Genomic DNA, 14,721 nt, shown 5'->3' with positions numbered 1-14,721 from the left:
CATTTGTATCCTGATCAAATTTGATTGTAGGACTAGTGTAAATCAGGAGTAACTGCACTGCAGTCAGTGGAGTTTCACCAATGGTTAGCAGTGAAAAGTTAAAAGAATTAAGGTTAAATTAAAATTTAATTCCAGCTCTGATCCAATTTTAGAAGACTGTCAGTGTGCTTTTATTCTCTATATTTGTTAGTTCTGAAGTAAAAGATCTTAAGTCATTTTAAAAGCATATTTCTAATAATTTATTAGCATTTTGGAGCACATTTGCTTTTCACTTAAGTACAATTCAATGTGGTTGGTTTCAGCTTTATACTGCTGTACAGTAGAAACATGGAAAGAAATAAATTCTATAAAAAGTCTGAAATTTGTTCTATACTTGTTCCTCTTCAGTAGACTTTTCTTGTGGTTGCTTCTTTCCAATATAAGGTTGAATAAATAAAAATAATATCCCCACCAGGTACAGCAAGCCACATATGTAAAAAGAAAAATCATATTTATGTGTGATGTCATAGATCCAACCTGCAAAATAAGGACAAAACATGTTCATTACAAAGCTTGACAAAAAGATAAATTGTATGGGAGTATATGAATGGTCTTGCAGATTTCTTACATGACATTTCAGTCAAATCCTTAGTTGGTTTGCAGGAAAAAAAAAAAAAAAAAGGAAAAAAAGAAGTGTTGATTGTCTTCTCCTCTAGATGCTACAAACAGAAATGTGTTAACAAAACCTCTTGTTCACTCACCATAACCCAAAACAGCTGCAATACCTATTCCCTCACTGAATTTTTATGGAAGTCTTAAAATGGGTTTAGCTATGTGCCATCCTAAGAATATGAGCAATCTTCACTGTAAAACTGTACTTTTTCAGATAAATTAGTACAACGGGTCTGACTTTTGACATTTTGGAGTCCCAAACCAATTACTTTTTCCACCCTACCATTTTCTTTGGAAAAATGCCCCATACTGCTACTGTGTCATGCAGGCTAGCCTGAATTCTGTGCCTTGTGCATTCCCAATAGCTTGCTCAAAGACTCATGTACTGATAAAAGACTTTTCAAAAGAAAGTCCTGGTACTGCAATTACTCTCATTCCAACCCTAATTCCTTTGAAACAAAAAACAAACAAACAAACAAACAAAAAAAAAAAAAAAAAAAAAAAAAAAAAAACAACAACAACAACAACAAAACATTAAAATTACTTCAAAAAGGTTTGAGAACCCAAAATAGCAAAATTCTCTCATTTAATTCCGGCTGCATTGCCATGTAATCTCAAGATCAGAAACTTTTTTTTTACACCAGCTAATTGCATCCAATTTGCTTCCTTACTAATGACCAAATACAAAGATATGTTCAGCACAGACTGAGAGGTGCTAAAAGAAGATATGGTAGAGTAAAACCTGCTGCTTATCAAAGGATACTAAATGAGCTTTCTCCTAAGTCATTTCAGCTTACTCAGTGCTGGGGAGATGAAGTGAGAGCGTTCTAAGCTTTCCTGCGCTGCTCATGGTAGAGCTGGCTTTCATTCAGCCGAGTGCCAGTCCTGGCTGACCAGGGCCGTTAGCTACAAGGCTTCTTACAGCTTTCTTCTGGTTTGCGTATCTGTAACAGACTGCCACGGTCTGGCTACAGTATTGACCATCAGTACCTGTAACTCTCCCCACCATACTTCGCCACATCTGTCTATGAAAAAAAATTTATAATGAATGTTTGCTTACACCTCAGTAACTTTAGGGATAACACCACATACACTCCTGCCTTCTGCTGTGTATACCAGTAAAGAGATTGCAAGGAGTGCGGTCCCAAAAGGAGATACCACTGGCTGAAGGAAGGCAAAGCCATGTCAGTCAAACCAACACATCCAGCTTCGAATGGTGAAGCCCAGACACACTTTATAATTCTTGAGGCTAATACTACAAACACCTGCGTACCCTGAAAGCTATTCACCATTTTCATCTAGGCCTAACTGTATATGTGATACAGCGCATATACTACACAAACACATAAAAATTGGTTATCCTTTGTCATTTTAAAAAATGGTAATATCTTAAAGAAACATACCATTGAAAGGACAGCTTGTAATAGATTTGGGGTTGTTTACAAGGATGGTAATTTGTAGTGTGTGAATAGTAAGCAGCAAATGTGTTCTTTATATGTGCAATGGAAAGCTGGATGTTACAGTCCATTCTAGAAAAGCTGTAATTTTGTTAATGTTCATAGCATAAGAAAGCTTAATAACATAACAAGTCAGATGGTTATAAAACAAATAACTGCTGGTCAGAAATTTGAACATTTTACCTGCAAAGGGTGGTCCAAGCAATGCAGATACTCCATTGGCACAGATGATGATGCCATAGGCATTTGCAAGGTGTTTAGTTCCAACTAAATCTTCAGTCACAACAGGCATTAGGGAAAAATAGCCACTAGAAAATCCTATTAGAGCACAAATCACAGCCAGACTAATGTATGTTTGCATTAGTGGCAAAGTAAGAATGCAGGTGACCAGGGTGACGTTAGCCATGAGGAAGACATTCCAAGTGCTGATGCAAGGGAGATCAGAGATGATTCCAAGGATCACTTTACCAAAAATATGCACAATGGCAATAATGGATGTCAATGGAAATATATTGTTCTGACTAGATAAATTGTACTGCTTGACTATCTCTGGAAGATGAATAAAGGGAATGACAAAGCTGCTATAGGCAAACAAAGCCCAAATTACAAAGGCCACAAATACTCTGTTGGTAAACAACGATGCAGCTCCAAAGTAACTGGAGTACCAGATTCCAAAGCCCTTCCTGACCGTAACCGTCAGCTGGCTTGCTGTCTTAAGAACAAGCAGTCCATACATACTCTTTCCACTTCTAGATTTACCTTCAGTTTCTATGTGCTTAACACTGTCAAGCACTTCTTCATTTGTTGCCTCTTCTTTTTTGTCTGTTTCTTCACTGATGACTCCATTAGATTTTAAAGTCTCTGCAGAATGGGACAGAGCTTTTGCCTGATTATTTTCACTATTACGTCTCACAACATATTTTTCATTAACATCTTTGTGGGATAGTGGTCTCATAAGTGCCCCACAGACACAAAGGTTGAGGGAGATTGCACCTTGAATGAACATGGCATTCCTCCACCCAAATTCCCTGCAGAGATACTTCAGTAAGGCTGTCATTAAAAAAGCTCCAAACCCTGTACCTGTGGTACTCAGTCCTTGTGCAAGTGCTCTTCTCTTCTGAAAATACTGTCCTACCATGACCACCGCAGGCAGATAAACCATGCCACTACCAACACCTATGAAAAGAAAAATCAAAATAAATCTGAACTTCATGTTTCATGAACTTCATGAGAAAAAAAGCAGTGAAAAATTAATCAGGTTTATTCCTATTTTTTGCAGAAGCATAATAGTAAAATCAAGAATAAATATTCAATTTTCATGTTAACTTTCATTTCTGTCTTGTAGTGTTTTCCAAAAACTGTGGTACTTGTTCCAGTAAGAATACAATACTGCTATTTAACTACTGGGAAAACTGAAATACAAGGAAGATAAAACCTTTATCTCAGTTCCACATGCTACCACCAGAAAGCCCCAAACATCCCACAATAAATCAGTGAGAGTTAATACAGAGACAACCATGAACGAAACCTATGTTGACAAATCCGTATTTGTAATACTTGCATCTGATGAAAATCTACATTGAGGCTTTCTCCTCACCTTTGAGCCACAGTGGCAATGAGACATTTCAGGCGTCAGCAACGGGGCTTAGCCCAGTGGTAGGGCCTCAGGAGGCTTTTATGTTTCTCTCAAGGCACTGCTGCACCAGGGAAGTACAGGGAGGGCTACACAGTTGCTGCACAGGCATATTCTTAAAAAACGGGATATTAATGATACCTGTTTTAAGCAGGAAATGTTGAGCCTTATGCAATCACATCAGTAAAGGTAACAGTTGCCCAATTTTTTTCACAGCAAATTCCTGACATTTAAAGAGGACTGGAATACCGGTGTATGCAGAAAATAACTTCAAGTTTACTATGGTCATAATTTAGAACAGTGGTTTTTTTTTTTAAAAAAAAAGCTTTCTTAAATAGCTGATAAGTTAGTTGCATTACATCCCACAGCTAAATCAGGGCGAGAAGAGCAGTTATGCCAGCAATGCCTGAAAAAAAAATCACCTCAACATCACTGCAATGTATCATGGTCAGAGCTGACCTGGCATGCCTGTTTGTGTTTATTTCTAGTCAATGCAAACACACTATCAGACTTTTGTTTTACACTGTGCCTCCCTCCCCTAATCCAGCTGAAAACTTGAAGGCAATCTCTCTGCCTGCCAGGCTGGCCTGCCGTTGGCTGTGCAACAGGCTGAAAAAACAGCTTTATAATCACCCTGTTCCCATCCACCTGGGCTCATACTTGCATCAGTATTTACTGCACTTGTATGCACACCCTGTGAAGTAAAAAATGTTACTAACAATTTTATCTTTCCACTCTGTGGGCTACATAGCAAAGTGTGGTCTAATTACAAGCAAAGGCATGCCACTGTTACGCAGACACAGGACTACAGGCCTCTTCATCTCCTTTTCCTCACAGATTTGGCACTTTGGTGCCACAGCATGACCTGGCTCTGCTCTCCCCTTCCTGTGGGCCTCGAGGGTTTTTTAACTCCCCCGGCCACAGGGAAGGCTCCTCTGCCCCCCAGACTGCCACCACAGGGAGAAGAGCACATGGGGTTGGGGTGAGGCTGGCGGCCAGGAGGCAAGGGGACAGGGAACAGGGCAGGCGCCATGAAGAGCTGGAGGAGGCGAAAGGTTCTGAGGTGAGGGGTGCTTTGGGATGGAGCTGGGGGTGGCAGTGGCCGCAGGCAAGACTGGGACTATGGGGACAGGTGGCATGAGGGCATCTGACATGGCTGGTCACAGAGGCCTGAGGGAAAAACAGGGCCATTAGCAAGCCCTCGTGCATGGAGGCCCAGAAGTAATTGCAGCAGGAGGCAGCCACTGTACACAAACAGCGGCCTGATCTCTTACAGCTGTAGAAGGAAACTTCCTGAGGTGGTGGTGAGGTGACTGTGAGCAAGGGGATGGGGTGTGAGGGGTCAGGGAGCAAGGAAATGAGGAGTGGAGTGGACAGGGAGTGAGAGGACAGGGAGCGAAGGCACTGTGAGTGAGGTGATCCTAAGTGAGCAGACAGGGAGTGAGGTGATGGTGAGGGGACAGCAAGGGAGGGGATGGTGAGTGAAGAAATAGTGAACGAGGGGACAGTGAGTGTGGGGACAGTGAGGTAATGGCAAATAAAGCAGCTGAATGTGGTGATGGCAAGCAGAGCTGTCATCAAGCAGAGCTGGAGGAAACATCTCAGGCATCTCTACACTGGTCTTCTGGACAAAATTTCTCCTGCAACAGCATCACTTCTCTACCTCATGTAAAAATTTGCCTCAGCCTTTTTATGAAAATTCAGTTTTTGCCTCACTTTTTAAAATGTTTGTATAATCTCTGCCTTTTTGTCTAATATTCTTGATATGCTCTTTCTGAAAAGCAGCAAGCAGTTGAAACAAAGGCAGTGTAGGTTCCTGTCTGCCTGAACATACCCAATACGTATGGGAACAGAAACTGCCAAAAGGGCAAAACCTTGCCTGTAATTATTGCTGTTTGTTTAGAAATTTACAACATTATGGAAATCTATGGTGTGCTGGTATAAAGAGTTGTCATAGTGATCCTTTCTGGTTTCATTTTTTTTCCATCCAGCTAGATTAAAAAAAAAAATGTACAGAAATTCTGCAGATTTCTCTGAAATTGTGTGCAGGGATAGTTTGAGGGAATGGAGGGTACTGAAGCCATTGTCAGGACCACAAACATTTTTTTTTGTCGCTGTTGCACTTCTGTCATATTAGTCATGTAGTGAATAATATTTCAAAGTCCCTTGAATTGTTTACTATTGCTCAAATAATAATTAAAGGTCAAATTGTGTACTTCTTACTTGAATTAACTTAATATTTTTGTTTCATATTTATTAACAGTTTCTCTTTCCAGAAGGAAACAGTGAATAAAATGTAGTGATCCTTTAAGTAGATAATATTGGGTTCTTCCACGTAGTTTCTGGAAGTAGCTAAATATTTTCACAAAAAGCCACATTTTGCAAGAAAAAGAGCACCAAGGCACTAGCCTATTGATTTTCAATAAAAATGCATAAACTTTCATGCCTATCTAAATTTCAGTTGGTTTCTATATATAAAAAGGTTTCCTAGAGACCTGACTTTGTCTCAAAAGAGGAATACTCTATGCTTCCCTGAATTGTCTACTGTCATTACCTCACTGGTAATAACTAATACCCTGTTCTGTCCTCCTGTCATCTTCTCACACGAGGAAAGTGTTCTGTTCCCCACAAGCCTGCCTATTCATAATTTCATATTAAAATAGAAGAGTGAAAATGACTAGTTCTAAAATTATTTGGAATGTTTTCTCAATGGTCATTACTACTGTTACATAGCAGTGTGTCATAACCAAAGTATCGCGTCCTCTGACAAACCTTCAGCAGGAAATAATGCTACATGTTTCCTTACCTCTCACCCAGAATATGTAGCAAAATGAGATGCCATTTATTAGTGGTTGTTGATGTAATGTGAATATCCACTATTAAAAATTACACATAAAATATGACTACATGCATTGTTCAGATTCAGGCAGATCAAATATACTAACAAGGATTCAGTACATGAAACAAATACAATAATCTGCTTGCAAGAAAGACATTATTATTTTTTTCTTTTTATTTTTTTTACCCATTAAAAACATACATGTAACACCCTTTAAAATGGGTATGGAAACAGTACACAATTATCAAATTCTTGTATTTTGTTAATATGTAGCAACTCCACAACACACCTGAGGAAATACTAGCTGTTTTTTTTCTGTGACAAAGAGAGGAGTTAGCTAGATATACGGTTCAACAGTATTTTACTATCTTTAAATTCCATTTGTTAGAGTTTTGATTACATTCATTATTCTAAGTAAGAATACCATCAAATATATTCAAATGGAAGAAACTGGTAAAAATGCCATCTTCACATGGTAGATTTAAATGACAATGAAAGCCATTGGGCCCAATCCACTGTGTAAATAAATAAGCTTTCTGAAAAGATAACAGTCTGTAAAGCCTGTGACAGAACTAGAATAACTCTACTGAAATCAAGGATGCTGCTCATTGTCTCTTATTTCTCTGACTATAACACTGTGCCAGATCACATGAGGGCTGAAGAAGATAAAAACAAAAGTCAAGTTATATTCCATAATTAAAAGTTTTTGTGGTTTTTTGTTTGTTTGTTTGTTTGTTTTTTAATTTGGAAAAACTTTGCAGGAACCAGTCTAACTTCCCTCTTTGCTCACCCAGGTAACTTCCAAAGCAATCAAAAATCATTGAAAGAACTTTCAAATGTTAGTATAGCTTACCAGCTGTCACTCCAAATGTAAGGAAGAGGTAGTGCACATTTGAGGCATAGGCACTCAATATCCAGCCTAGGGCATTCAATATCCCTCCAATTATTGCTGTCTTGCGGCACCCACACATGGTAATGAATAAACCAATAAAAGGCCCTGTTAAAGAACAAGAAAAAATGCTATGCTATTTATTTAAATATCTACATTGCCTAATATTTTTTCAAGTGAAGATTATTAATGTTGTTTTAAACAAAATGTTAAACATCACACTACTCAGGCAATTCCGTTTATTTTCCTTATTACCATTTAAAATCCTGGAAAGAAAAATTCAACCAACCAAGCAAATACCCATAAGACCTAAAATCAAAATGGCTCTGTGAAGAAGGAATGGTTTAAACAGAAGACAAAATGAAAACATTGTTCCCCAAAATGAACGCTGTGTGAGTGCAGACCTTCTTTCACAAGCAAATACTTTATTTTGTTTTCAGTGGAGTGTTTTAGGCAGACCTAAACACATTTTCAATCTTAATTTAGGGAAACAGAGGTCTGTATATGCATACATACCCCTATAGATATTATTTGGGTTACTCTCCTCACATCATTCTTTCCTCACAGAGTATGAGGAGGTCCACAAGCTTAGCAGATTTTTTGTTTTCTTGATTCTCATGAGACCTTGGAGTCACAAACAATCCTTTCCTGCCCATGCTGTCTCCTAGTCAAATTGTCTTCTCTACCATCTTCTCTGTTGTCCCTATTTTCTTCTAACTTGTAAAATTTGCACAAGTGATTTGACAAATTAAAAAGGCAACTCGGGAGAAATGGGGAAGCTCTGCTAATAAATTGGAAAACTGTAGGAAAATATTTGAGGGATGAGCAACAAACATATTCTAAAAATCTCTGTAGCTCTGAAATAAATGACATTGGAACATACCTACAATAAGTGTAATGCCCATGCTAAGGGAGCTAACCCATGCTGTTAAGCCACGGCTTTGATTAAACTCTTCAAGCCACTCCATGTTGAGTATTCCAAGGGCCATTTGGGACCCCATAATAAGTATGTGCACAAGGAAAGAGGAAAGTACAATCATCCAAGCCCATCCTCCATCGATGTTTGGATTAGGCTTAATTGGCTTACTTCCAACTTTTGAGTCATCTCCAAAATCGTATCCAATATCCTCTCGACTAGGATACATTTTCTCCACAGTATTCTGAAATAAATACAGTAAATAACTTCAAAACACATTCAAAATGATCCAATTTTGTAGCTTGGTTATGGTGAAGAAATCACAACTGTATTTCACCTTCTTTTTTAAGTGCAGTTGTAAAGTGAATAATGAGTTTTTGTTGTTCAAATTCTCTAATTGGAATAGATCTTATCTTTCTGTTTATTATCATGGCTGTCTATGTGGGAGTACTTATGGGTTGCCAGTAGGTCGCATTATTTCCATTGTTGTGTATTTACTTACTTGCATGTGGCTGAGAGCACTCACTCTTCATGGGTTGACTGTGGTCACAGAAACAGACTGGTCTCTCTCTGTATATTCCTTCTCTGTATCACCTTCTGCTGTCCCAGTAAGATTATGTGTCTTTGTGTTCTAGTGGATAAAGCTTGGAATCAAAAAAGGAAATCTTGAAGAGGAAGGTGGATTGAATTACTGTATTTTTTCAGAGGAAACTAGTTTTGAGATGTATGTTTTCCTTAGTAGTGGAAGGACAAGAGGGAAGACAGAAAGATAAAATTTAAGATTCTTAATTTTCTGAAAGCTTTACTTATATAAATTACAAAGAAAGGATTATTACTACCTCTCTGGCAAACTTTAAACTTTTATGAGAGTTACTTTGACAAACAGTTTATGATTATGCTCTCAGTTTCCATAGTGCTAATCCATATAATCCTACTAAAACCAATGAATTCTTCCAAAATAATGTCAATGCCTTCAGAATCAAACTGAGTGGCAGAGCTATGTGCATAGACATGTAGGATCAGGCCATAACAGCTTGATTTGATTACTTTGATTTCGTCCATTGTTATTGTGTGAAGATTACAACACAATGTGAAAATAATTTCAAAACAATTTGCAAGTAATTTTTAATTGAGTAACAGGCAAGGTGCAGAACCAAATCTTCCCTCTATCTGATTTATTCTGCAACATATTGAAATGTTACATGGCTGTCAAGTATCACATAGGTTTCCATGGAGACTAGAAATAAGTGTAATGACACAAATTACCAAAGATTGTAATTTTTTTATCTTCTTTTTTTCTCTGGAGAAATAGGAAGAGCCATCAGCTTCACAATAGTCAAACAAGAGAAGTTACCAAAAATTGTTTTAAAAAGCTTCGTGTACTCTGAGCTCTCAAAAGATATGTCTCCCAGCTCAGAGCCAGCCCTTCAGCACAATGCATTGACAGATAATGGAATAACTCAGACTCTTTACTAATGAAAATTTGAGCTGTTCTCTTTAAATACATGAGTGTATTCTGCTTCTTAAGTTACTACTTTTCCCAACTATTTTTTCTCATTGCTAGATAAACATACAGATCATATTAACACGTAGATGGAGTCAGAGCCGGTTGGACAAAGCTATTTTCACAAACAGTGACAAACTGCCCGTGCATGTAACCTGTCCATGCTGGCCGCTCAGTAAGTCGCCTTCAAAGTTAAGTGACACAGAACCCTTACGTGCAGTACAGGGAAGGGTGGGTAGCTAAGGGCACTTGAACATTTGGTTTCCTCCAGGAGCACGCTGATTTGCTTCATACAACAAACCGGGAGCTAAAAGATGTTCCCCTGGTATCCAGTTCTTCACCATGGATACTCTTCATGGACTAAGTTATCACTAGCCCTAACTTGGCCATGGAAGAGAGAAGGAAAGTATTGATGACAGTGAGGAATGACAAGAACTGTGTACATTTAACACTTGCCGCATGATCAAATGATGAGTACACACCTGGGTGCCTGTTCATACACACTGAACTGACTTACTGGCTTTTTCTTTCCAAATCAGGCAGCAAAAAGAAGAGGGATTATGCTTAGTCATCTGTCTGGAGGTCCGCCAGGGTGTTTGAGGCAGGATTGTATACATGGCGAGGGGAATGCTGAGGGGAATGCTGAATGAAGATGAGGGGATGACCGTGAGGACAGCCTGGGACAGCCTTAGTTACTTAATCCTTCTTCTACAGAGGGTAGGTGTTTAAGATAGCATTCTCACCCTTTCTTATTAAGGTTCTGGGAGCCAGATCCCCCACTGATGCAGTTTATGTGACTACTTACGGAGGACTCAGCCCACTCGAAAGAAATACAAACGGCACAAATGTAACAGAGATAGCAAATAATCATGCTAATGGAAAGACAAAAAGAGAGAGAGACAGAGAAATAGCAGAATGAAGGAAAATTTCAAGCTGATAACCATAGTCTGTGTAGGATTAGTGAAAATGTATGATGGATATTACAGTACATCTTAGATAATGGAACACAAAATTATGTAATTCAAGATTCAGAGTAAGGATTCAGTGTGGAACCTCACCTTTCTCTTTCATGCTTTTGACTGTTTTTTTGTATGCACCTGAATCTCATACTGGATACCAAAAAAAAAATCCTTCTTTGGACAGGATATAGATACTTCTTTCATATATTCAAAATGATTTAAAGCAAAAATAATTGGCACTGAGATTAAAAGATATGACACTCATTTTCGCAACAGCAAAGAAAATGCAAGCATCCTGACAGAATGGGCTTACCCTGATTAGATGCGAGCTGATGTCAGGCATGCATCAGCCCCCACAAAGCTTGGGATAATGCATATATTTTCCCTTTTAACTGGATTCTTGCTTATTATTACTTTTATACTAACTTCCCACTAATGTCACAAGTTCAGAGTGAATACACTCAAAAGCACAGAAGGTCATTTCCAGTAACTGCACGAACTCTGGGGCTCTGGGTAAAGCAAGGACTGGATGTCAGGCTCCTCTCCCCACTACTGACTCATCGCCCTGTAGCCTACTGCACCTGGGAGAAATGCTCTTACCTGCCTTCAGCCTTCTTCCCACACCACAGCACTGCCAAGAACACAGTATCACAGAAGGCAGAGAAGCCCAAGAGGCTCGTAGCAATTGTGAAATCCTAGAGAAACTGCAATGAAAGTGACAGTAGCTGATTTGTAAAGCCACACATACTCCCCCAGCGAGCAAGGTAGTGAAGACCCGCTCACAGTACGTGTTGAATACAGACCCTCACAAGGGATTGTATTTAAATAGAGGAGAATCAGGATTCTTGCTTGGGCAGCTGGAGGAGGGCTAGACTTTTTTTTTTCAGAAAAGCTTTTTATATTGTATGCTCACACACACACTCAGAACTTTTAGACAATTGGCCCAAATGTTAGTGTCCACATAAACGCTGAGCTTTTTTCAAAAATCTGACTCATGAGCTATTTTAGAGAGGTGCTTTAGCAGGTGCTATAACAAGACCAAAATCAGCAGAGAAACACCAAAGTTCCCCGTACCATCACTGGAACTATGGCTCCCTGGCTTGAAGTTGAACAGGTTTCTCGGAAATACCTCTGATCTGGATATAAAAAGTCCACGTGATGAAGAATTTACGTAGTCTTTGGTAACCTCTTGCAGTACCTGATTGCCTCTGCCTTGAAAAGTATGGGATCGAACAGGGTAACTCATCAGCGCTTTATAAAGAGGAAGTTTTGCTCCACAGTCTTCCCATTCGCTAAGCCACACCTAACTGTGTTTTGAAGATGCGCTGAAAAAATGTCGCTAAAAGCAGAGCGTATTTTGGGCGTGGTATCTTTCATCATTGCACCCCTACCTCGGCGCTGCTCCGAGCCCCTCGGCTGCCGCGGGCTTCCCCGGAGCCGTGAGCAGCTCCCGCTCCTGCAGACCAGCGCCACGGCGCGCCCCAGAGGCGAAGGGGCTGCGTGGGGGCAGCGCTCGCCGCTTGCAGCCCCCGCCGCTCCCCGCAGCACCGGGGCGGCCGCCGCCTCCCCGCCCCGGCCCCCCGCACGGCCCCGGCCCCGGCCCCGGCTCCTCCCCGGTGCTCACCCCGCCGGGCCCCGGCCCGCATGGCGCTGGGCCCCGCCGCCCCCGCCGGGCTGTTTATTTGCTGCTGCAGCCCGCGGCCGGGCTGGGGGCTGCTGCTGCTCCCCCGGCGGCTCGCCCCCTGCTCCGTCTGGCTGCCATTCCCCGCGGCTTCAAATCGCCACGCTCTTTCATTCCTGCGGTACCGGCTGATTCTGGTTTGGCTGAGGAGATTTGCAGTCCTCTCACATGCACACTCTGGTGGCTGGATGAAGTTTATTGCCGCACAGGTTATCGCCAGAAATACGCATCAGAGAGAGGCCGAGGATAGAATCCAATAAAAGCAGCCGGTGTCAAGTTTTTAATGGCCGTTGGGTTGCAGCAAGTTGTTAACTTGAGAGAGGCTGGTGGCAACAGCCCTAAGAATGAAGCTTGAAAGCTTCACCCTATAGCACCTGATTTGTGCAATATTTGAGCTTCAGAAACAGAGGAAAGGAGTTGTAGCAATACACTCCTACTTTCTCAAAGCGGCATCTGGACCTCAGTTGCATCTTCCCGAACAGTCAGAGGCATTAATGAGGAATACAGTCAGCAACACGTTGCTTTGACTTTTTTCAGTGAATTTGCCCGGACTAAGGTGATTGTATGCCAGCGTGCAAAACTTTCATCCTCGGAGACGTGTGCTGAACAGCAGAGCCAAAGGCACTTCAAGGAGGTGCACCTGTCAGCTTGAGAGGAAATGCGGACAGACCAACAGTAATATTTGAATGGTGTCACAAGGCACCATGGCATAACATGATCACAGAATCACAGAATCACAGAATTTCCTAGGTTGGAAGAGACCTCAAGGTCATCGAGTCCAACCTCCAACCTAACGCTAACAGCCCTCCACTAAACCATATCCCTAAGCTCTACATCTAAACGTCTTTTAAAGACTTCCAGGGATGGTGACTCCACCACTTCCCTGGGCAGCCTGTTCCAGTGCCTCACAACCCTTTCAGTGAAGAAGTTCTTCCTAACATCTAACCTAAAACTCCCCTGGCACAACTTAAGCCCATTCCCCCTCGTCCTGTCACCAGGCACGTGGGAGAACAGGCCAACCCCCACCTCGCTACAGCCTCCCTTGAAGTACCTATAGAGAGCGATAAGGTCGCCCCTGAGCCTCCTCTTCTCCAGGCTGAACAAGCCCAGCTCCCTCAGCCGCTCCTCGTAGGACTTGTTCTTCCAAATATGTTAAAGAGCCTTATTTTGGGGCTGTTAAAGATACTGATTTGGGGCTTTCTATATTTTTTCTACATTTATATTTAACCGCACTCTTTGTTGTATGTGCCCTGTTGCACATGCAAATATCGAGTATTTTTACCCATAAAAGTGCAATGTTCTGTTCCATTATCTATATAGTCTATCAAATATAACTTTAATAAACACTTTTATCTGTTCCCAGTTAAAGAGTGTGGTAGACTATATACTATTGCTATGGTATTTACATAAATCTTATACTACTTTCCACTGCACTCTTAAAAGATAATCTTTTATCAGAGTAAACAACTAGATGAGTGTCGTGGACTTGTGATTGGGTTTGTTTCCTCCTCCTCCATAAATAACACTAGATTTCCCATTTTAAAAGGTTATGGTATTGCATTGCAAATGCAAGTGCCATGCTGAAGTGCCCCTGAACCTATTTACTCTATGGCAGTACCTTACACCTTGTATGGGCATTCCTGTTGCAGGTTTTAACTTTGGCATTACCTGCTTAGCTGGAGTCTGGTTTCTTAAAAGGTGTAATGCTAAGGGCTTGACACATTAAATTTGCTGCTTATTGGCTAGTGTTATTTCCTGAGTTTGAAATGTACATTTTGATTTGTGAATCATCTGACATGCTAACACACATTATTAAGTCTACCACAGAAGCAGATTCACTGGGGCAGTGCGATGACTCATGACAAAATATTAAAAATCTATTTCTTTGACTGGCTGTTAACCCATGTTCCCTCTGGTAATTGAGATGCCATCTGCTTGCTTAAATCCTTGTGCTAACAGAGATTCTGTCTTAAGGGTTTGAGCTGATAGAAAACTCACTTAGCTGTGTCATACTGCTTCAGCACTTCTGGTTCAGATATCATTGTGGTTCTGGGCTAAAATCTTGGATTTATGCTGTCTCTTGAGAAGATAAGTCTGTATGGATTTATTTGAATTTTAACCATTAAATTGTCCGGGTTTATCAGAGGGAGTACAAATGATGTTCAGTAAGGAAAAAAGGTCTGTTTTGTAAG

At 40.6% G+C, this 14,721-nt stretch overlaps 1 protein-coding gene across 4 annotated transcripts; it reads right to left on the bottom strand.

The window, feature by feature from the left end:
* Positions 1–215: 215 nt before the first annotated feature.
* On the bottom strand, positions 216–12,503 carry SLC16A14 (solute carrier family 16 member 14). Of its 4 annotated transcripts, none has more exons than XM_032193468.1 (7): positions 12,473–12,503; positions 11,449–11,552; positions 8,888–9,029; positions 8,353–8,629; positions 7,434–7,577; positions 2,292–3,284; positions 216–516 (listed from the first exon to the last, which is right to left on the bottom strand). In XM_032193468.1, the coding sequence occupies exons 3-7, from the start codon at positions 8,891–8,893 to the stop codon at positions 368–370; spliced, it is 1,569 nt and encodes a 522-aa protein (XP_032049359.1). In that variant the 5' UTR covers positions 8,894–9,029; positions 11,449–11,552; positions 12,473–12,503; the 3' UTR covers positions 216–367. The 4 variants fall into 4 exon arrangements, with proteins under 4 accessions (XP_032049359.1, XP_032049357.1, XP_032049360.1 ...); XM_032193466.1 differs by having other exon boundaries at positions 8,888–9,016; XM_032193469.1 differs by lacking the exon at positions 8,888–9,029.
* Between the last annotated feature and the right edge of the window lie 2,218 nt (positions 12,504–14,721).

The sequence above is a fragment of the Aythya fuligula genome, chromosome 9 (assembly GCF_009819795.1).
Source record: "Aythya fuligula isolate bAytFul2 chromosome 9, bAytFul2.pri, whole genome shotgun sequence".
Taxonomy (NCBI): Eukaryota; Metazoa; Chordata; class Aves; order Anseriformes; family Anatidae; genus Aythya; species Aythya fuligula.
Note: the sequence above shows the minus strand (reverse complement) of the source record. Positions and strands in the feature narration are given on the sequence as shown.